We start from the raw sequence: 23,943 nt of genomic DNA on the forward strand, positions 1-23,943 counted from the left end.
ATACGTTATATATGCTATATATATAGTGTGTATATGTATGTATGTATCTATCTATATATATAGAGAGAGAGACAGAGTGAGAGAGAGAGAGACAGAGAGGGAGAAAGAGAGATACAAATGTGAAAAATGGTAAAAGTGAGCGTGTGTTTGTGTGTGTGTGTTTGTAGAAAGAGAGAGACTGTGAACTAATGTGGCAAAATGTTAACAATTAGCGCAGAAGCGTTATCATGCTCAAATTTGACGTCTCCATCCTTTTGACTCTGCATGTCCTTCCAGTCTAGTGAAGGACTGCTGAGCTGCATCTTTTGCTGGTAAGCTCTGTCAAACAACGGTTTCCAAATTCAGTCCATTTACTCCTTGAAGATCATGAATTCATTCTTTGTTATAGTTTCCGGACGTATATTTAAACTACTGTAACCATCATCTATGTTCATTGTAGGAAATTCGGAAGTATAGAAAGAAAATAAAAGCTACTCATAATTTCAGCACATGGAAATAATCGTGTTACATTTGGATGTATTTCTTTGTAGTCTTTAATTATGCACGTTTTCAACAACTTTTTACTTTGAAAATGTTTAAGCCTACATAAAAGCTGAAAGAATAGGACAATCTAGACCGACGTACCCTTCATGTAGATTCATTATTATTAATTTTTGCCACACTATTCTTTTCTCTCTCACTCTCTTTGTAAATATGAGTTTTTGAAACTAAGTTGTGACATCATGTTATGTTGTCCCTAAATATGTTGGCATGTGTTTTCTTAGAATAAGGATTTTTAAAAACATAATCACAATACCATTATCACAGTTAAGAAAATTAATTCTGTTGATTTTTGTTATATATTTGATAAACTTTCTGTCTATTCAGAATTATATCCTATATTTTCTTTTCATTTATGTTATAGCATGTCATCTTAAAAATGATTTTTAAGTTTCTGCATGGTATACATTATTTAACCAATTTCCTTTTATGGTTGGAATTATTTAGATGGTTGATATTTTTACTATTATGAATAATGTTAAAATTACTCTTTTTTTCTGAAAAATTTAAAAGTGATGTATCTCTATTGTGGAATGAAAGGTTTTATTTCTCTTTAAAATAATTTTAGGCAGGAACCAACCCCTGAGAGAGGTCTTTTATTTGTTTTAGTCATGATTTTATTTTTATTTTTCTATTGGGTAGAAGGGGCAGAGTCGCAAGTTCTCGAAATAGTGAATGAAGGCTTTGGAATTTTAGCCAGGTTGAAGTGACTTGGAGTGAAGTCTAGCAATCTCCTTCCTGACCCCTTGTTTGTTTGAAACACTGCCCTTATTAGGCATGAGAAAAATGATACTGCTTTTTTTTTCCCTATTGGGCTTTATTTCTTCAATTATGAAACATTACTTAATAATTTATTATTGAATGTTTATCCTTACTATTCATCAAGATCAACCTTGAGGCGAAATGTCCTGGGGCAGGGCTGTTAATTGCTTGATTAAGGTGTCTCCATTTGAGAAGACGGGGCGGTTCAGCATGGTTCTCTCTGACTCTTCCTCAGCTTATATGCCTAAGTATAGGCCTCCTGGGGTGTTGGGGCATTGGTGCCGGGCATATTTATTCGTATGTCTGTTTGCTTTCAGGGTTTCGTGCACCTGAAGTTGCTAGAGGAAATGTTATTTATAACCAACAGGCTGATGTTTATTCATTTGGTTTACTACTCTATGACATTTTGACAACTGGAGGCAGAATAGCAGAGGGTTTGAAGTTTCCAAATGAGTTTGATGAATTGGCAATACAAGGAAAATTACCTGGTAAGTTTTATTTCACCTTCAATAAAGATTTTTTTTTTAATATCAGCAGCTTCATTTCCAAGTTCTTTAACTGTAGTTGTATACTTAATTCATTTCATAGCTGATAAGTTTTTGTTTAGTGCATGAATATTCTTAAATCCTTGTGACTAATTCATAAAAATCACGTGAGTAAGATAGCAGTTTTAGGCCTTTTTTTGACATCTCAAATTAGTGTTGATGAATTTGGTATATATTTAGAAGAACACTGAGAAAAGGAAATTGCTGTTAGAACTCCAGGTTTAGTGTTTTCTGTTCTCATAAAGAGTTACTGGGGTTGGCCCTGTGGCATAGTGGTTGAGTTCAGTGGGCTCTGCTTTGGTGGCCCAGGTTCACAGGTTTGGATCCTGGGCACAGACCTGTACCGCTTGTCAGCCATGCTGTGGCAGCAACCCACATACCAAAAATAGAGGAAAATTGGCACAGATGTTAGCTCAGGGCTAATCTTCCTTGAGCAAAAAAAGAGGAATATTGGCAACAGATGTTAGCTTAGGGGTAATCTTCTTCAGGAAAAAAAAAAGAAAAGTTACTACATACCTATGAGCCTGGAATGTTTTCATTTTCTTGGAGTGAAATAATTTATATGCAGGAATGGAAGCTTGAATTATTTAAATGATAATTTTTAGCAGCAAATATTAATAAGAATTAGTAAATGAGTATTTAATGAGATCAAATCTCATTTTGAATGGTTGTCATGCTTTCAAGAAATTCTAGGAATTTGTCATTCATTCCTTGACTATTACTTCAGTTCCTACTACAAAGTATTCTTTTAAATATATTTAGCTTTTCTCATATTTTCTGCTTTCCCTTTCATTTAAGAAATATATATATTTTTAAGATTGGCACCTGAGCTAACAACTGTTGCCAATCTTCCTTTTTTTTTCCTGCTTTTTCTTCTCAAATCCCCCCAGTACATAGTTGTATATATTTTAGTTGTGGGTCCTTCTAGTTGTGGCATGTGGGATGCCACCTCAGCATGGCTTGATGAGTGGTTCCATGTCCACGCCCAGGATCCGAACCATCAAAACCCTGGGCTGCCGAAGTGGAACACTCAAACTTAACCACTCGGCCACGGGGCCAGCCCCTAAGAAATATTTTTGACTGTATAATATGTGCCAGGTTTAGTGAATGTAGCTTTAACTATGTCCTTTGAAGGAACCTTTAAAGATTCTCAGCAAAAGTAAATTTATTATCCTTTAGATAAACTTCAGACACAATCTGGGTCACCCTCCTTATCTTACCAGTTAGCTATCCAGTGCAAGTTTCCAAATCTATATTTTACACCAACCAGAAGAATGGCATTCCTCTTGTAAGAAACAAATGTGCACAAACCTACTGTGGGGATCTGACGATTAAATGCTTGCCTACTCTGAATAGTTAAATAAAAAGTATTTCCAAAGAAGTCCAGTTATTATATGAACAAAAGTGTTTTCAAAGTCTATTTGAAATGCAGGAATGGAATGAAAATTTATTATTTTATTCGATTGGTATTTGTTTCTCTTTTTTATACCATAAAAAATCAAGAAATCTCTTTTGATGTCTCTAGTAGAGATAAAGCTAATGAAATTAGCTTTTGTGAGAAGTAGATTCGTAATAAATTTAGGATTATGGAGATCAATGTTTTCCTTTGCAATGTCTGGATCTTTTATATGCATTGAGAGGAAATAAAATAATTGTTCTGATTTGTCTAATGTTCTAGCATATGTTTTGGAATGTTTTAGATCCAGTTAGAGAATATGGTTGTGCCCCATGGCCTATGGTTGAGAAGTTAATTAAGAACTGTTTGAAAGAAAATCCTCAAGAAAGGCCTACTTCTGCCCAGGTATTCTTATAGTCAAAATTTATGCATATTTTGTACAGAACATAAAATAAATGCATATATGTATGCACACACACACATACACACACACACATATATATAGTCTTCACATGTATATAATCAAACATATAAATAAACACACACAGTTTAAAACAGGTAGAAAGCAAAACTCCTGTATCTTACACCACCCCAGGCACAAAAAAAAAGAACACTGCCAACACCTCAGAAGCTCCCATATGCCTCTTCCTGATTGCATCTCTCTCGTTTCCATATAGATGTAGGCACTTTCCTGACTTTTTACATAATCCTTGCTTTTCTTTTCTTTATGGTTTTGCTACCCAGTTAGTTTTCCTATATTCATAGTTTATGTAAATGGAATAATAATCACAAAGTATTGTGAGGTTTTTTGATGGTTCTCCCAACAGTATTTTGTAAGTTTCCTTCAGGCTGTTGAATATAGCTGTTGGTTATTTTCACTGCTAGACCATTCCACTGTTTGAATGCACAATATATTTACTTATGATCATGTTGATGGGTATTGGTATTGCTTTCAGTTTTTTGCTGTTATAAACAGTGCTGCTAGGAGCATGGTTGTTCATGTCTCCTGGTGCAGCTTATCTGAGAACTGCTTTGTGGTGTTTACTTAGGAGTTGAATTGCAGAATCCTAGGATATGTGAATATCCAGATTTTTTCTGTAGAAGTTGTACCAGCTTAACATTTCCATCACCTGATACTAGGATAGCTATTTCTCTGTATCTTCTCCCTAAATTTTGATACTATCTAATGTCTTAATTTTTTCCATGTAGGTTCAGTCTTGTGTATTGATTTACATTTTCCTAATTACTAGTAAGGATGAACATCTCCTTATGTGTTTATTGGTCATATATATGTCTCCTCTTCTGGGAAATGCTTGTTCATTATTTTCCCATTTTTCTACTGGGTTATTTGCATGCAAATGAAATAAGAAAAAGAGAGTCTTTATTGTGTAGTAATCCTTTGTTCGCTATATCTGTTGCAAATTTCTTTTCCCAATTTGTGGTTTGCCTTTTTATTTCCTGTAGAGTACCTTTTGATGAACAGAATTTCTTAATTTTCATGTAGATAAATTTAGCAATTCTTCTTTTTATGGTTTTTGGGGTCCTATTTTAAGAAGTCCTTATCTCTCCCAGAGTCTCAAAAATATTAACCTATGGTTTCTTTAAAAAAGTTTAAAAGTTTTGCTTTGACATTTGGGTTCTTAATCCATCAGGGATGGACATTTTAATCTGGATCCAGTTTTCTTTTTTTTATATGGATAACCATTTTCTTAAGCTTCATCTATTAAATAGTTTCTTCCTTTTTCCCCATTGATCTTTTTTTTCCATTTCTACTCTGTAATTTGTCTTAGATAGACACCCATATTCACACACGTTCTCTTCCACTGGTCAACTTATCTACTCTTCCTCCAATGCTGTCCTGTCATAATTCCTGTAGCTTTATAATAGCCTCCTTTCTCCTCTTGTTTTTCTCCCCTAGGAATGCTTTAGCTATTCTTAAATTTAGTTTTTTTCATATAAATTTTAAATTCATTTTATCAACTTTTATGAAAAACCCTGTTGTGCTTTGGATCAGTCTTGCAGCCTGATAATTCCTTATGGTGTTGTCAGATCTTTAATGTTTTTAAGAGATAAAAAGTTAAAGAGTTAAATTTTTTTAAGATTTAAAAAAAGAATTTCTTCACCATTTTAAGTTGTTTTTAGCTTGAAGGTTTGTCCAGATAAACTTTTCTACCATATTACCATAAACAGAGCTCTTACCATGTTTTACACTGAAACAGATTTTAATAGATCAAAATAAGAGCTGTCTTTATGTTGTGGACTCTTGATGTGGTATCATAATTCACTGAAAAATTTGTGTTCAACTTTAAATTTCCTACTCAAAAATAACTGAGTTCCTATATACTGACTTTATTAAACATTATACAATCATCTTGGCTACTTGTCCTACTTGTTTTTTAACTTTGGTTATCACCAGTGTTAATCACACAGACTTTTAAAAAAATTTTATCACAGTGAAATTTTCCATAGCTTAATTATCATTTTGCTTTTTCTTGGTTTCATTTTTAATTATGTTTCACTTCTTTTTTATAGATTACATAACAACCTTGAGTTTTTTTCAAGTACATGACGGTATTTAAAAACTCTGATATCTATTTAATCTTTAAAATACAGCATATACTAGGCAAGGTGGGTAAAATCATTGCCTCTGTCAGGTGAGGCACTGAGAGAATAAAGAACTTTCTTGGGGTTTCATGAGTGGCAGGCAAGTGGCTGTGTCATGGGGCCCTAATTCCAATTTCCTGACTTCTGTTTCTCTTTCCTTACAGTGGCTCCACACTCTCTCTCTAGCTCTTTAGTGTTTGAAGGAAAAGTATAAAAACAGAATCTAGAGGTGATTTGTGAATTTTGTTGCCCGAGCTCAAAATTTCTTTTCCCTTCAGCTGTAGAAGGTCTGTTCTCTTGGCCCAAGTGTTTATTGCCAGCATGATATGGCTCTGCAGTATAAAATGCAATGAAGAATAGCTTCTGACTGCTAAATTTCTGTTCAGTTGGCACTTTTGAGATTTTCTTTTCCTTTCAAGTTACAAAACATACCATACATATGAAAGAGTATATATCATGCATACTTTAAAAATAAGTATTATTTTAATGTAATTTTATCTATAGTTTGGATTTCTTAATCTTGTTGCTCTGGGTGGGTCACAGTTTAACCAACAGATTTAGGGTTTTCTTGACAGAGCTCTAACATTTAGTCCTACATTACACATAAGAATATGAGCTTTCAAGAGGACGTGTGTTAACTTGCTGTGTGTGGTTTTATTTTTAAACTTTCTCAGGTGTTTGACATTTTGAATTCAGCTGAGTTAATCTGCCTGATGAGACATATAACAATACCTAAAAACTTGATTGTTGAATGCATGGTTGCCTCAAATCATAACAGCAAGAATGCAAGCATTTGGCTGGGCTGTGGGCACCCTGACAAAGGACAGCTTTCGTTCCTTGACTTAAATACTGAAAGATACACTTCTGAGGTAAATCTAAATACTCTCTCAATTAGAGATACTTTAGAAAACTTACTTTGCAAATTATTTTAAAGTGTGTACCAGTTAAAAAGTTACTTAGAGGCCAGCCCCGGTGGCCTAGTGGTTAAGTTTGGTGCATTATGCTTTGGCAGCCCGGGTTTGGTTCCTGGGCACTGACCTACACCACTCAGCAGTGGTCATGCTGTGGCAGCAGCTCACATACGAAAAGAGGAAGATAGGCAATAGATGTTATTTCAGGGTGAATCTTCCTCAGGAAAAAAATAATTTACATAGGAAGAAATTAAGTAAGAGCTAATATAGGAATATTATTAAATTAACTTTCTGTTAGAACAAGAGTGTTCACATGAAATTAGATACTCTGTGTTTTGCTTTAAAATCACCTTTGTGTGTGTTGGGTCAGGATCCCTGGAAACAGAGCCTGAGATAGAGAATCTTGTATGAGTGATTTAAGAACAGAGAAACTTTTGACGAAGTACAGGAAGCCAGAAAGAGCAGGGGAAGAAGCTTAGCAAAAATGGAGTTTCTGAGGAAGTCTAGCCTCTGTTTTTACCCATAAGAAACTCTGGAGTGTGAATAGCGGCACAGATATATCCTTCCACCAGGCAAGGGGTCCAGTCTTTCATGCTCACATGTCTGTCAGTCGTTGGCTACAATCTGCCCACGGGTAGGTGTAGGGTAACCTCCCAGCCATTTCTGGGCAAGCCAGCTCCCATCAGCTGAGGGCAGTTCTGTGAACGGTGCGGCTCTGAGCTGTTAGGAGCCAACACTCAGAGCTGCTGGTGGTGGTGCGCCTGACTGGTGGAGGAGCTCTGGGTGCAGCATCTACTATATGGAGCAATCAATTGTATTGGCAAATATTAATTTCTAAACTTAAAAAGTAACCTAATATTTTGACTGTTGCCTTGAAATAAATGTTATGCCTAAACATTATTCTTAAGGTTGAACCATCCTTTTGTATTCTTTTGATGAGTGAGAAATGATACTGAGGGATAATTTTCAATATTTAATTTTAGTTTCAGATGCACTCTAGATAGGCAAAACTTGTTTGCTGGTTAACTCATTTAGTTTTGAAAATTAAATAAAATAGGTATTTTTAAAAAATTAAAAGCAACAAAGTAAAAAGAGATATGTATGTGGATAACATAATATTTTCATTCTGTACATGTTCTGGTCAGTTGAGCTAGAACCGAGTCCTTTAGAGTGTGTTTTCTTTTCTTGACAGGAAGTTACTGATAGTAGAATACTGTGCCTAGCCTTGGTGCATCTTCCTGTCGAAAAGGAAAGCTGGATCGTGTCTGGGACACAGTCTGGTATGCTCCTGGTCATCAATACCGAAGATGAGAAAAAAAGACATACCCTTGAAAAGATGACTGATTCTGTTACTTGCTTGTATTGCAATTCCTTTTCCAAGCAAAGGTATGGTGGTGAATTTGACCATTGGGGGAAAATTACATACCTCTTAGATGACTTAGTTGGTGCAGAATTGTTAGAGCATCAGCAAAGATTACTCATTTTTAACAGTTTCCCATTGGTTTGCATATATTAAAGGGAATTGTGGGAGGCCACAAAGATATTTGTGATTTTTCTGTATGCAAATCAAACTGAGGCATTTATAACATAGATCAATCATTTCTTCAGGCCCTTCAGCCTTGTGCCTCATTTTACCACCACTGTGGCTCTAACTCCTTGCCACTCCTCACATAAATTCACCTTTGTAGGGCCTCTTCGAAGATGACTTCTCACTAATTCTTTCTATGAGTACCTCTGTATCAATGACCTGTTATGTGCCAGTCTAAAACATATCAGTTAACTAACTACAAAATTGGAAAAAAGATCCAATAAATGAATTTCTAAGTTGTTAATAGGTAAAAATGACTTAATTATTATCAGTTGCAAGCATCCTTCCCCAAGGGAATTTATCTAAATGGCAGAATTTCAGGTGTGTGTAACATGTTGGTTGCTGTGATATTCGGGACAGGATTATTTCCAGGAGCCATTAAGATTATACCCCATAGACTTCTCTGGTTTAAGTTAATCAGTACTGGAAAATAAATAAGTATTAGAAAAATGTGAAGCCCAAGTTTTTGGCTGCTGAAATATAAACTCCACTGGTAATTTTGCAGTTGAAATTATTTAGATATTGTTAAAGAAAAATTTCGTCAGGTGGAGTTAAATAGGCAAAGAAGGCTTTATTCAAGACTGTTGCCATAGGGGAGAGAGATTGAGCTCAACTTGACCGCATCAAAAGGTGGGAGAGTTTTTAACTGCTGGGATGAGCTAGTGGAAAAGTACTCGAGGACGTCAATGTGATTAGGCCATCTGCGTTTGCTAATGCTTGCTTATTGAAGTTTGGCTTGTAACCCCCAACAGACTGAGAGATAGGGGTGCTATTATTCTTGATGATGACATTTGAAAGGGAGGGCCCTCAGGTCCTTGAGAAAGACATTCCTGGATTATAAAACTGGCAAGAGGCTAGAAGATTTACATCTCAAATGGGCGGAGAAAGAAATTACAATTTAAGTTTGCTAATGTAAATGCTGTAAGAAAAGGGAAGTCAGGGGTCCATAGTCAGGAAGAACGCTCTCTAAAGTTTGTCAGGCTAGGGGGAATGTTAAGCCCACGTCGGTCATTATAAGCATTCTTTTTTTGACTATCTTGACATTTTTCCTTTTAGCAAGCAAAAAAATTTTCTTTTGGTGGGAACTGCTGATGGCAACTTAGCGATTTTTGAAGATAAATCTGTTAAGGTAAATGTTGACTGCGTTCTACATCAAAATTTATTTTAAGTTCTTTGTTTTATGTATGCTCATCCCCACCTCCCTCCTTAAGTGATTATAAACTCCCTAAAAGCAAGGATCATAAATTCTACTTTTTATCGCCTCATGAAGTCTTTTATACAACGGATTGTGTATAAATACTTGCTGATTAACTATATATTTTATATGAATGAGCTAGGGATAAAATGATAAATGAGATCTGCTTTATAATGTTAGGCATGGAAAAATTCTATTTCTATATAAGTGAAGTAGATAATTCCTTATAAATATATTGTGAAAAAAACAAAGGAAACAAATTTTAAATCTGGTTTGCTATCAACTTTTTCTTTGGCCATGAAGAAATCGTTTAATTTTCTGTTCTGTAGAGTCTCATTTATCATTAAAGCCTTTATTACTGCGTCCATCCATTCATCTGTGATTCCATCTATTTATTCAACATCCTACCCATTCATATTCTTTCTTATCATAAAAGCTTATTATCTAATGAGAAACAAAGAAGTAGAGTATAGTCCCTAGGTTAGTTCCTGCACAGTTTTTGCATGGAGAAGTGAAGAGATTGGTTATAAGGATAATTTGTGGAATATCACTTGAATTGAATCCTGTTTTTATAAAACCTTTGAAAAATGTATCGTGAATTTTTATTTTAACACCTCTAACCATTTATGATGGGAAAGTAGTTTTTAGAAGGCTCAAATTTTAGTGTTTCTTTCTGCCAATATTCAATTTACTGAATGTGTTTTGTCTTTTTGGCAAAGTGTAAAGGAGCTGCTCCTTTGAAGACACTAAATATAGGCACTGTTAGCACTCCACTGATGTGTTTGAGTGAATCCATGAATTCAACTGAAAAAAGCATTATGTGGGGAGGATGTGGTACAAAAATCTTCTCATTTTCTGAAGATTTCACCATTCAGAAACTCATTGAGACCAGGACAAATCAGCTGTAAGTTATTCTTGTCTATATAACTGATTTACCATTTTATTCATGTTTATTCTTTATAATCATGTCAATAAAGCTATTGATAATCCCAAATGAAAGTCTTTCAAAATGCATAATTTATTTTTCTATTATAAAATTAAACATTCATTATAGAAAACTTAGAAAATTCCAGAAAGCAGAGGGACATTAAAAAATCGCCCAGCCTAATCACGTTTGGGATAAGATATGAAAACCCATGCTAATCTTAGTAGTATTTATCAATCTAAATTTTTAACATTTTCATTATCTCTGTATCAAATTGAACATATGGAATTTGAAAGGCAATCAACTCAGTATTTTACTAAATCTATGGATTTGACACTTACATTTTGGATAATTTCCATTGAGTATTGATTGTGGGAAACATAGGCCTCAGGAATAAGAAGTCCTCTCTAGATTTGATAATTATATAGACAGCCCCTTTTCAGAAAAGTTAGTGATACCAGTTTCAAGCAAGAATAAAATAGAACATAAACCTTGTGTCAATTTGTTGTTTCAATATTTTATAGTTGTATTTTAAACAAATCACTATAGTTGTTCTTACTTATCACATTCTTCAGTGAGAAGCAGTGTAGGGTGGTGGGTAAGAACATAAATTGTTCAAATATTGGCTTAGCCATGCATTGGTTATGCGAACTTTGGCAAGAATTTCTCAAATCTTCAGTCCTCTCTAACCTGAGGGTTGTAATGTACTGTATCTCAAAGGGATGTTTGGAAGACTAAACAAGAAAATTAATGTAAGGAGCTAACGTATTGCCCAGCACTTGGTAAGCGCTCAATAAATGTTAGCTATTATTATGATTATTATTAGCTTTGAGTCACAAATCCGTATCTCAGGGAATATCTTAGTTTCTCAGTATCCGTTTAGTTGTCCAAGACTGAAACTTGGGAGTAATCTTTGACTCCTTTGTCCTTTTCTTTCTGTATTCACTTGACTCTCCTCCCGATTGACTCTCAGATTCTTGTATTTCTCACTGTTCCCACTGCTGCTGCCATGAGCCAGGCTGTTATCCTTCATCTATGGCCGTGTTAACAACAGCATCTTTCTATTCAGTTCTCAACCTCCAATTGTGCTCCCTTCAATCCATTCTCAACATGGTGAACAGAGGGACTCTTCTAAAATGCAAATCAATCTGATGCCACTCTCCTGCTTAATACCCTTCAGTGGCATCCCGTTGTCTTTTGCATGAAATCCAAATTCCTGCCAGAACCTTTATAATGTAGTTCTTGCTTACCTCTCTAGATTCATATTTTGCAGCGCCCTTGCCTTCTGTGCTTTATCCAGACTGAAATAGTCTCAGTTCTTGAAGACAACCTGCTCCTTCTTACCCCCTGCCTTCACATGTGGTTGTCTCTTTGGCTAAATAACTGCTATTCCTCTTGCCTTCTTTGGTCCAAATTTCACTGCCTCAAAGTGTCTGTGTTTGATCCCATCTGTGCCCATTAGGTGCCTCAGATTTGTTCTTTGTTGCATCTGTTATTTCCCTACACAACAGCTATCATACATTCTTATAAATATATTTTCAAAAATATTTCTTGGCACCACCAGACTTATAGGTTCTCAACATTGGTTGCACAGTAGAAACCACTAGGTAGCTGAAAATAATCTGATGCCTGGGACCCACCTCAGACCAATTAAAAAAGATGAATTAAGCCTGGCATAGGGCTTGGGCTTCAATATATTTTTTTAAGTTCTTAGGTGATTTTAAAGTGTAGTCAGGGTTCAGATGCGCTGCTATATATTGTAAATTCTCATAGATGAGGATTTTGGTTTTTAGTTCTTATCTTGCTCATACATTTGTTTCCTAGCCTGTGGTGACTATTTGGATGGACTTAGTCTCATTCTGTAATGTATACTTTTATTCAACCTATACAAACCTGAAACTATTTAAAAAGAACGGGCCCCTAATTCTTTTATTTCACAGAGCGTGTTATGAGATCATGGTATCAATCAACCCCCTAACATTCCACATAAGATTTGGGGTATAGATGCTTTACTAAAGAGAATGCCCATAAATATCAGCTCTTAAAGATGTTTATCTCCCCAAAGAGGTTAGGATGCTGTTTCATAGACACTTGAAATTATTTGCTTTCGTCTCAAAAGTGTCTCCTGTTGCCTGTGTCTCTGCCCTGCTAAGCAGACATCATATCACTAATTAGGGGCTGCTTTCTCATCATTACCCTCCTTATCATCATCCACATGCACGGACTGAGAGGTGTAATGGACAGTGAAAGATGGCTATGGCCTCTGGAGCCACAGACTCCACAGGACTTGTTTTGAGTCCTGGTTCTGTAACGTATTAGTCAAGTGGCCTTGAGGAAGTTATTTAGCATTTGTACACTTTTCTTTCTGTAATTACAAACATTGAAATTTATAATTTTTTCTAGGATTTTTATCGAGGATCAAATGGGATAACACACAAAAGTATTTTATATAAATTCTAAAACTCTATACAAAACTTTGTACTAGTTTGACCTGCAAAGCATTGCATTTTCATCTCTCTTACCAAAATAGAAAAGGTGGAGGAAAAATAACCTTCCTGCCTTAGGATATAAAGATTAGTACATCCCTGTGGTATTTGCATGTCGTCTTTCTGATTGAATTACAGTTTTAACCATTTTACCTTTTTCCTGGTTGTTCATTTCTCCTGTTAGTTTATTCTTCATTCATCCATCCTTCTGTCCATCCACTTAACAAACTGCCTGCTTTGTTAACCAGGCATTTAATAGATACTTATCTATCTATCTACTATATATATATATCTTTACTAGATAGATAGGTACTTATCTATAATGATGCTACTGGGTTGTTGGTTTATAGAAAAGACATGATCCTTGACCTTAATAAATAGCACTTGCAGTCTAGTGTCAGGGCCACACTAATAAATACAATTTTGTATTTAATAAGGTCTGTAATATTACAGCTACACCAGTGAAGGAGAGGGAATGATTGCTTTTTTTTCAATAGGTCAGGGAAGAATTCCAGAGGAGCTGACATTTAAGTTAAGCCTCAAAGGCTAACTCAGAGTTTGCCATGCACATGGGGCCTATGGGAGCCAATCTATTTGTGAAATATGTAAAATGCCAGTGTTCTAGTTGGAAGGTAGATCTTTAAAAATGTTCGTCATTTTCCTTTATTTTCAAAGGGGGGAAATGACAATGTGCTTTCTATTTCTGTTTCGATGAAGATGTGGATTTTTTCTCCTACTTGGCTTGGCTTGTGTTGATGCAAAGATATCTTTTAATATTTGAAGACACTCCTGCTGAAGTTTATTTTAACATCTGATATTTTATAATTCTAGGTGTAATGGCTAACCCTTAATTTCCCAAGCATTCTCAACAATAAGCATTTTATTGCAATATTATAAAGTTGCAGATATGATTATGATACTTCTTTTAGAAGTCAAGATACTTCGCATGTTTGGACAGTAAAAAACACTATAAAGAACCAGATAAAACTGAAATTAAAACTAAAATGAGAAGTGAACATTAGTCATAGTCTTTATTTTATTATCAGGGGAAAAAAACCAAAGTAATCAAAAGTAAGTAAAATACCAAAGTAAGTTATATATTCAACTCAGAATAGTTAGGGGAGAACATGAAATAATTGCCAATACTCAGGCTTGTTTCTTTTCCAAAAGGGGGTTAATCTTTTATATGTATTAAAAATTAATATAATGTTGCACTACATGTGGAAATAGAAGAAAAATGAACAGTGGTCAAATTTTTTTTTCCCCTAGGTTTTCTTACACAGCCTTCAGTGATTCCAACATCATAGCAGTGGTGGTCGACACGGCTCTCTATGTTGCTAAGAAAAATAGCCCATTTGTGGAAGTGCGGGATAAGAAAACTGAAAAACTCTGCGAACTAATAGACTGTGTGCACTTTTTAAAGTAAATTCATTGATTTTTTTAAAAAATTTTATCGTGGAAAGAACATAACATGAGATCTACTCACTTAAATTTAAGTGTATAATATATTATTGTTGACTATAGGTGAAATGTCATTAGTTCTTTCTTTAATGCCAATAAGAGCTGTCTTTACACTTCAGATTTCACAGAGGAAGAAGTGTGGCTTAGTTTTCTTCCTTTCTACTTCTAAATAGAAAATTTTTTTAAAAAAACCCTCAGAAACAAAATTGTTAATGCTTTTCAGCACCATTTCTTGGTATCTGCAAATGTCATTTTAGAAATAAAATAGGAACATAATATATATGGTTCTTTCAAGATATTATAAGGAATATTCTCCAATGAAAAAATAGCACATTATTGCAAGTGACCACACCGGATTCATTGCTGGCCGTAGATCCAGAAGCGTCTCAGTATCAAATTTGACCAATTATAATTAGACCATAGATCCAGGGATACTCTGCTTTAATGATAAAAAGTCACAAAACAATATTAAAATACGAGGGAAAAAACAGACTGGACTGACCAATGCACTAACTAAGGAGGGAGGATAGAGGTGCCAGGCTGAGAGCCCATTTCTTAGCCACAGACAAATCTGACATTACGTTAAGCACATCTTTTGTGCACTGCTGCTGGGGAACAGGAGCATGCCGACCTTACTTGCTAACCACTTTCTATTTTTGTTTTCTTTCGTTTTTACTGTATGTATTTTTTATACTCTAGAGAACATTTAGATTATGCACTATATCCATAAAATGAGATTCAAAGTTTACTTTCTTAGAATCTTAAAGTTTTTCTCTGTATGCTCAGAAGGGCTGACAGTTCTGCCTAGTAAAGAGTCCCATACTTCCGAAAGTTCCAAAATTATTAGAATTCTTTTATTTCTGGACACCTCATTTTTGTCATGAATTATTCATTGGCTCGGGGAAAAATTCCGTGGTTTATATTGATATTTTTTACATGTAAATGACTGTGATTTTATTTTCCTTTGTAACTTTTAGGCTTCATGGAAGAGTTGAAATGAACTTTTTTTTTTTGATATTGGGCAAATTTATTCTTTTTTTGCTGGATTTCATAGGCTTGATGTTTATAAAAATTGTATCTGTCTTATTTATTTTAGAATTTCTTGAAGTTAAGGGGTTATTGTGTTGTCTTTGACAATTTATGCTTCAAGTAGGGAAATGTGGCTCTTGGCATTCTGTATTTAGCAAAATTAGTTTTGTACAGTTTTAATGATATATAATGTACACTGTTATGTATTCATAATTTAAAATAGTATATATGTATATATATACATAGAAACGTCTACTTTATTTCTTAATTGTTGATAAATTATTAATGCATAGCTTTCTTTATGATTTTAGGGAAGAAATGGTAAAAGTAAACAAAGACTCGAAACACAAAATGTCTTATTCTGGGAGAGTGAAAACTCTCTGCCTACAGAAGAACACTGCCCTCTGGATAGGAACTGGAGGAGGCCATATTTTACTCCTTGATCTTTCAACTCGTCGAATTATACGTATAATTCACAACTTTTGTGATTCTGTTAGAGTCATGATGACAGCACAGTTAGGCAAGTTTCTTTCTTTTAGATCTTTTTTTTTTAATATTCTCTAAGACTATAAGAATATGCTTTTATTTTTTATTTATTTTGTTGTTGTTGTTTTTTAGATTTTTTTTATTTTTTCCTTTTTCTCCCCAAAGCCCCTCCGGTACATAGTTGTATATTCTTCGTTGTGGGTCCTTCTAGTTGTGGTATGTGGGACGCTGCCTCAGCATGGTTTGATGAGCAGTGCCATGTCCGCGCCCAGGATTCGAACCAATGAAATACTGGGCCGCCTGCAGTGGAGCGTGCGAGCTTAACCTCTCGGCTACGGGGCCAGCCCCAAGAATATGCTTTTATTTTTAATTGAAGTTTTCTCTTCACTTTCCAGTGCCATTTGCAGTATCTCAGAAGTTCACATAATAAAACATAGGACTGGGATAAATTTTGAACAGGGTCATTAAAAAAACGGAGAGAGTAGATGCTCTCAGTCCCATAAAAGAAGCAGATTATTGTAGCTGAGCACTAAATTTGGGTCTTAGTTTCTCTTTTTTCTCTATACTTAAGGCAAAAATTGGAAATACATAATGTTGAGGTCTTTTTACATTTTGATGAAAGAAATTAAAGCAAATGTTTATTTTGATGATGGTTTAAGCTTCCCACCCCTGGTTAAAGAATTGTATTTGATTTTTCATGCTATAAACAAATTTATGTTCTTGTAGCAGTATATGCTAAACTCAACGATCTACAAATATTGACAAATCATAATTTACTCAAGCTATGTCTTTTCTGTTCCTACTTTTCTATTTAAATAGGAAGAAATCATGGTAGCATATGAAATATATTTTCTGCATAAGTATTCATATTTTATTGTCTTAACTAATTATTTGGTTTAGAGAATAGTAATAGTATATATACAAAATTACGCTATGAGGTTAAGTTCTTCAAAACTAGAGTTTATGTGACTTTAGCAAATAAGTAATAAAATGTTTGACATGGTGAAGAAAATAGTAAATTTCTTTCACGGGACTATAATAAGAAGGGACTAGTGTTTCTCCTCACCCTCACCTATTTTCCATGAATGGAGGTCAGAGTTGCACAGATGAGTTAGATTAGATGCTCCTAGTGATTGGTAACTATCAGGATACATGTCTACACAGCAGAGTAGTAGGTCTGTGGTCGCCTTTCTACTCTTATTCTACCAAGGTTGTTATATCCTCTAATTTAATTTGTATGTTCTTTAGGACCCAAATGGTTGTTTGTTACTGACATTATATGGGATTTCAGTGGGTTTAATAGATTATTAAAATAAAGATAAATTTAAACATACTCTACAAAGTGCAGCATGATCTGGCTTCATCCCACCTTTCTAGCCTCTGTCATTTACCGCATTCCTCTCAGCTGTTTCTGATCTAGAAGAACGTTCAGTCTCTCTTAAATACCATGCTTCATCCTGCCTCAAGGCTTTGCATGTGCTGTTTCACTCTTTGCTTAGTTAACTTAGTTAATTAAGTTAACTTAGTATATCTTTTTGGCTTACTTAACAGTGACTCTTTTTGAAATGGTAGCTCATATGTCAAAATCTCGGAGAAGTGAACGCTGATTAGGTCAAAGTTCTCTCTTTTGGCTCTCATAGCACCTCTCTTGGCCATGACTTTTTTTTCATTAATGTCAGTCTCCTCACTAGAACATAAACTGCATGTGGATTGGGTCTGCATGTGTTTGTTCATCCCTTTATTCCCAGGGCTTAGCCTAAGGTCTAGTATATAGAGACTTTTTTTTTCTTTTTTTGAGGAAGATTAGCCCTGAGCTAACATCCACTGCCAATCCTCTTCTTTTTGCTGAGGAAGATTGGCCATGAGCTAGCATCTGTGCCCATCTTTCTCCACTTTATATGTGGGACACCTGCCACAGCATGGCTTGATAAGTGGTGCATACATCTGTGCCCAGGATCCGAACTGGTGAACCCCTGGCCGCTGAAGCGGAGCATACGAACTTAACCACTACACCACCAGGCTGGCCCCTAGTATATAGAGACTTTTGTTGAATGTTGAATAAGTTAGTGACTGACTTGAGAAGAAAGTCTGGATTTGTGACTGTATCAGTATATCCATCCATTCAACTCTCCATCCAAATGCTTCATATTTGACCAGTGCCTTATTGTATCCAAAGGCGTACATGGATATTTCATATACATTATCTCATTTAATATCATAATTAGGTTAAGGGATAATGTATGATATATAATTGTATAAATAATGTAAAGTATAAATATTAAGCTGATTTTGTAGAAAGGTTAAGCTGTTTTGTCAGATTCACACAATTACTAAGAATTTTAGCAAGGAGAAGATCACAAATTTTCCAGCTTTAGAAAATCACTAGTCTGGAGCTAGCCCAGTGGCCTAGTGGTTAAGTGCGTGGTTAAGTAGCAGTTAAGTTCACTGTCTTAAAATATGAACACCTGTACTCCTTTTAGTCCAACTTGTTATATTGTTTTAACATAAAAATCCTTTTTTTTTTTTTTTGTAAAGGAAGTCTTAAAAATGCCATGCTGGTTTTGGGGTATAACCGGAAAAGTACCGACGGTACACAACAGCAAAAAGGTAATGTTTAATAGGATACTATGTTCCAAACACAGTGCAATGACATGGATGATTATAACATATTATGTGTTTTATACATTTATAGTAAGTATTACATATGCTATAAAACTTCAAGCATTTTAAATTGGTAGCTTCTTTATAATGCAAATAATTTAGTCATAAATCTTCAAAATTAAGTCTCAGTGATTTAGGAGTGTTAAGTAATTATTTTTTCAGATGAAGTAGTGATATCAACCCTATAAAATGAGAACTAGCCCAAATTTAAACTAAATGTGGGTATTTTTCCTTACATCTTACCTATATCCCTAATGAGGTCTGATTTTGAACGGTGTTTGAAAAAGCTTCATTTCTTCCAGAAAATAAAATGTTAGGTTCTTAAAGGTCCACACTCTTTTTGAAATTTAGTAGTCAGTTCTATAATTTATTTTAAACATTTTCCAAATGGAACTTCTTATAAATGGCTATAATATAGTAGATTATTTATTGCTGTATTTATAATATGTTTGTCCAAGGCAACTAAATATAAATTAACAAAATTAAAATAAAATCAAAATGCCTTATGGCAGATCTTTGAGACATTTTATTTTTTCATTTTCTAGAGATACAGTCTTGCTTGTCTGTTTGGGACATCAATCTTCCACATGAAGTGCAAAATTTAGAAAAACATATTGAAGTGAGAAAAGAATTAGCTGAAAAAATGAGAAGAATATCTGTTGAATAAAAAGGGTATGGGAAATCTTTGGATGGGAAAATTATACTCTTATAAATATTTCTTTAAAAAATGTTTACATATGAAAAGGGAACTTCCACTCTTTTAAATAGCTCATCTGTATATGAAGGAATGTTTATGTGTCTTATTTTAAATATAAATACGTGTAGAAATAGTTACCAGTGAAACTATATTTTAAAGAATTATTTAAAAATGTAGTATTGTATTTCCTATATATTCTAATTAATTTTGTGGATTAAGTAATGAAAGGAAACCTAAAAAGTACTTAACTGCAGTACTCATATTAAAATTTACAAAGTGGATAATTTTTGGTTTGTTATCCATAATGAAGGTAAATTTTATTTTAAATTCTGTGCTTAAGATAGGACTATTACTTGATTACTTTCTAGATATTCTATAAAGTAGAATAAAAATATTAGGAGAGTTTCATGTAACACATTCCTTCGTAGATTGCTTTTAAGTGCAGTTATCATAAATGCTTGTAAATAGTCTGTGAATTTGCACTAGTAAAGCCCTTCATGAGGACATGAGTTCTCTTTGTTGCTGATGCAAACAAAGCATCTCACACAACTTCACTCTATCTAAAAGAAAACGCCGTGAGAATTGCTGATGAGAAAATGTAACATATTGCCAAAGTCTTTATATCCAGGAAAGACACAGCCACTCTCTCTTTTCCTATTTTGCAACTCTGTCTTTGAATTGTGGATACCCTGAATTTTTATAATTGCTGTAAATACAATGTTCAGTCTTTTAAGTGGCATTTCTATGTTTTTATTTTGGTTCTCAGCACCAAGCCAGACCACTGGCTACTTGTTCCTAATCTTCCTTACACTAATGCTTACCCATATTCTTCCTAAATTTGTGACCCTGAAAATCCTCCATCATTCAGGTAGAAACCCTATTTTCAGAATTATGGAATTCCACAGCTCCCACCAAGACCATGCGGAGTATGTAACACTCCTCCATTTGCTGAAGAAGAAAGGAGCTTGAGCTGTGATGAGTGCCTGCTCACCTAGTCTTCTAAATTATATCTAAATTGTTTAAGTATCTTTCCATGATAGGAAGATCAAGCCAAGTATGTAGGTAACAATTTGAGTGTCATTTCTGCTTTGAGAAAAAACGTTTTTCGTAAATCCATTGGCCTTGGCCAATATCCATTATTTTAAACAATTCCTTATAACAGGATAACTACTCCATTTAATATTCTCAGAACTGACTGGCATTTTATTATATGAAGACTTTAAATTTCTTTGTATTAAGTGTAATAAAATTCTTAGCCCTGAAATATTCTCCACTTTTCAAAGGGACCTATGTTTTAATTTGTTATGTAGTTAAGAAAGAAGTCAGAAATGATGGAGGTGTTTGTTCCTGTGATATTTCATAGTATTCTGTTGTATTTATATGCAAATTTTTTACAGATGACAATTATGGAGAAATATGTAAATGAACATTGTATTTAAATAGAATAATAAACATTTTTTAAAGCACATTTGTGAATTTTAACACTTTGTGATATCTTGTTTTTTACATATAGGTCTGTAATCCTTCTAATATGAAACTTTATATTAATCTGTATATGGGACCTTCCAATATAGGAAGCACTAGCTAAAGTTTTCTCTTGAGAATTTATTCAATTTCCTATAATACAGCTAGCTGTCAGGATCCCAGGATAAAACCTGATGGGCATGACATATTCTGTTTTCAAGTTCTCATAAAATTTTTCTTGAGAAGGATTGTTCACTCTTGAGTACTGAAACAAAAAATAAGACTTTAGAACAATTGATTTTTTAAAAAAATAGTCATTTAAAATTTTTCCCCATTAGAGCCCTAAAATAAGCTGCTAATCGTTATCAAATCATAAGCATTTATCTTAAGAGAAAGTATTCCTTGAGGGAAGTTTTGAATTCAAAAAAGGGAGCCTCTCTGAATCTAATTCTGCCAAGCACTGTTGATTATGTGTGAACTATTTGAAATAAAATGCAACTTATTTTTCATCAAGACATTAAGATATATATGGATGAAACACAGCAGAAGTAGCAAAAAAGAGTATGAACTTTCCTAAATTAAAAATGAACATACAAATGTTCAGATACCAAGAGGTGATAAAGTTCAAAACCTTTGGAACTTTGCGTCTATACGTAATCCATCACTGTGGATAGCTCAACCCCTAACTTGGGAAACTGATTTCTTTTTGTGGAGACTCATCAGCAATACAGTAAAATCTTAAACCCTACCTACTCAGGAGAAACTGAAATCCTTGTTCTCTATTCTGGCTAGTTTCCCAGCCTGGGTTTCATTGTTTCCAATAACAGTTCAGAATCTGGCTGCTGAAAAGCGCAGAAGTGCTTGATTCTTTCGGATCCCTTGAGGCATTTGGTGTCTTCTTAGCACCCTGGCTTTCAAGTGGGAGGCAGGGAGGCACCAGACCCAAAGGTCTAGTCTGAGCACACTGAGTGGTAAGCAGAGGCATAGGTCTCCCTCTGCACTGCCCTTCCCCTGTCCTTGGTTTCCAGGCTCACCTGGGAAGTCTCTGCTGAGGGGGTCTCAGCCTAAGACAAAGAATAGTGAGAGGGAAGGAGTGTCAGCATCCAGGTCATGGGGGCTGCTGCTTGGCCTCCAGCAGAATCGACTGTCCCGTAGCAATCAGGGCCTGGAAGGCTAGATAGACTTCCTGGAGAACCTGATATGTGTCACTGACCTGGGCTTCACCACATTTACCCATCTGAACACCACCCCATTTATTTATGAAAATACAAACCAGTGTGATAAATGTTGTGTTAGAAGTATTATGGGAAAGTAGAGAATATGTCTGCCTGGCCAGAGTGGAGAATCTGGGAGGATCACATACACACAAAAAGCTAATACTGAAGCAGAGCCATTCAGGATGAATAGGTCCTCAACAGTCCTGGGGTGGGATACGCATTCTAGGCAGAGGAATCTTGGGAGCATAGGGTTATTTTAGAAGTATTCTATTAAATATTGGAATTTGTGACAGCTTCCCCCTCCTAGAGAACTTACATCTAGAGTATACAGGAGACACTTAAATGATCGAAGATGCAAAAGAAATATATATTTATGTATTGATGTAGCATTTTTAATGAAATGAGAGATTATAAAGCGAATGAACTTTTCAGGGGGAAAGAGGTTTGTTGGTTAGGATGAAATGAGCAGAGATGTTTCAAACACCAAGTTTATCTTATAAGTTATAAAATCATAAAAAAGAATCTATGACTTCATGTATATATCTGGTATATGACATATGGGGTTTTCCCCATGTCATTACAAAATGAGCCCAAAGTAACTCAAAGCACTTACTATCATGATATAAATGAAAGAAGATATAATGTGGAAATGTAATTTACTATAATGGAAGCCCAGTGGACAAAATGTTTTGAAGCTGATTCTCTTATGTTGGCATTGTTTTGATTTCCTGTTATTCATAGTTCCGTGCAGATGAGGTGTATGTCAGAGTAATTAGGCCACCACAGAAAGAAGCTGCTTGTAAGCAAGAGGATTCTCTGACCATAAGCTTTGCTTAGATGGATTTCTGCTGCCAATCACCAGATGCACACATTTTTGTCACAAGATTGAATAAGAAAATTTTTGCTACAGACAGATCAGTAAGAATATCGCTATTTTTGACTGAAGTAACTGCTTTTAGAAAGAGTATAAATGTGTATTTTTTTGATGAGAAAGTATGCTTAAAAAGAAATCTAAACAGAACTTGTACATTCAAAGAAAACATATTCTTTAATAAAGTCACTTTTGGAGGCTCTGCATTTATTTCATCAATGCTGCCATATTTATTCAGTTTTTTTTTATTTCACCAATTTCAGCAATTCCTCTCTTCCTGACCCCCAACTCCAGCCTCTGGTAACCACCAATCTGTTCTTTGTATCTAAGAGCTTGTTTTTTTTTTTTTTGCTTGAGGAAGATTAACCCTGAACTAACATCTGTGCCAATCTTCCTCTGTTTTTGATATGTGGGGTGCTGCCACAGCATGGCAGATGAGTGGTATAGGCCCGGGCCCTGGATCTGAAACCAGGAACCTGGGCTCCTGAGCAGATTGTGCCAAACCCAACTACTATGCCACGCACTGGCCCCCAAGAGCTTGTTTTTTGTTTTTGTTTTGTTTTTAGATTCCACATAGAAGAGAGATCACATGGTATTTGTTTTTCTCTGTCTGACTTATTTCACTTACCTAATGCCCTCAAGGTCTATCCATGTTGTTGCAAATGGCAAGATTTCATTCTTTTTTATAGCTAGTATTCCATTGTGTGTATCTATATATACATCGCATTTTCCTTATACATTAGATACATTCATATTTCCTTATCTTGGCTTTTATAATAATGCTACAATGAACATGAGGGTACATATATCTTTTTGAGTTAGTGTTTTTGTTTTCTTCAGATTAATACCCAGAAGTGGAATTTCTGGAGATTTATTAATCTTCATTTTAATAATTTAAAGAATTTATTAGCAATTTAAATTTAATTTTAATAAAAAATTACCTTAAGACTTACTTTAAAAACCAGAGTAAAAAAAGAAAAGATTACAAAAGAAAATAGTGAGAAGGATCATGCATTTGGAATTAGAGAGACTTTGGACTAAATTTCAGATTCAGCTTTTACTAGCTCAGCGAACTGGGGCAAGTTGGCCAAATGGCAAGAGAGCC

General features: G+C 34.7%; 1 protein-coding gene across 3 annotated transcripts in view; it reads left to right on the forward strand.

Annotated features, from left to right (window-relative positions):
• LRRK2 (leucine rich repeat kinase 2) overlaps positions 1-20,766 on the forward strand; it is a 134,030-nt gene extending 113,264 nt beyond the window's left edge. For 2 of the 3 annotated variants that reach the window (XM_070493944.1, XM_070493945.1), the window contains 10 exons: positions 1,620-1,790; positions 3,548-3,648; positions 6,522-6,716; positions 7,951-8,144; positions 9,403-9,475; positions 10,261-10,445; positions 14,222-14,374; positions 15,754-15,966; positions 18,468-18,535; positions 19,135-20,766. In XM_070493944.1, coding sequence (XP_070350045.1) covers positions 1,620-1,790; positions 3,548-3,648; positions 6,522-6,716; positions 7,951-8,144; positions 9,403-9,475; positions 10,261-10,445; positions 14,222-14,374; positions 15,754-15,966; positions 18,468-18,535; positions 19,135-19,256 — 1,475 coding nt within the window. In that variant the 3' untranslated portion in view covers positions 19,257-20,766. Of the gene's footprint in view, positions 1-1,619; positions 1,791-3,547; positions 3,649-6,521; positions 6,717-7,950; positions 8,145-9,402; positions 9,476-10,260; positions 10,446-14,221; positions 14,375-15,753; positions 15,967-18,463; positions 18,536-19,134 lie in introns of all 3 variants that reach the window. The other variant, XM_014827725.3, reaches the window with a different exon arrangement.
• Positions 20,767-23,943: the final 3,177 nt, after the last annotated feature.

This window comes from Equus asinus, chromosome 22 (assembly GCF_041296235.1).
Source record: "Equus asinus isolate D_3611 breed Donkey chromosome 22, EquAss-T2T_v2, whole genome shotgun sequence".
NCBI lineage: Eukaryota > Metazoa > Chordata > Mammalia > Perissodactyla > Equidae > Equus > Equus asinus.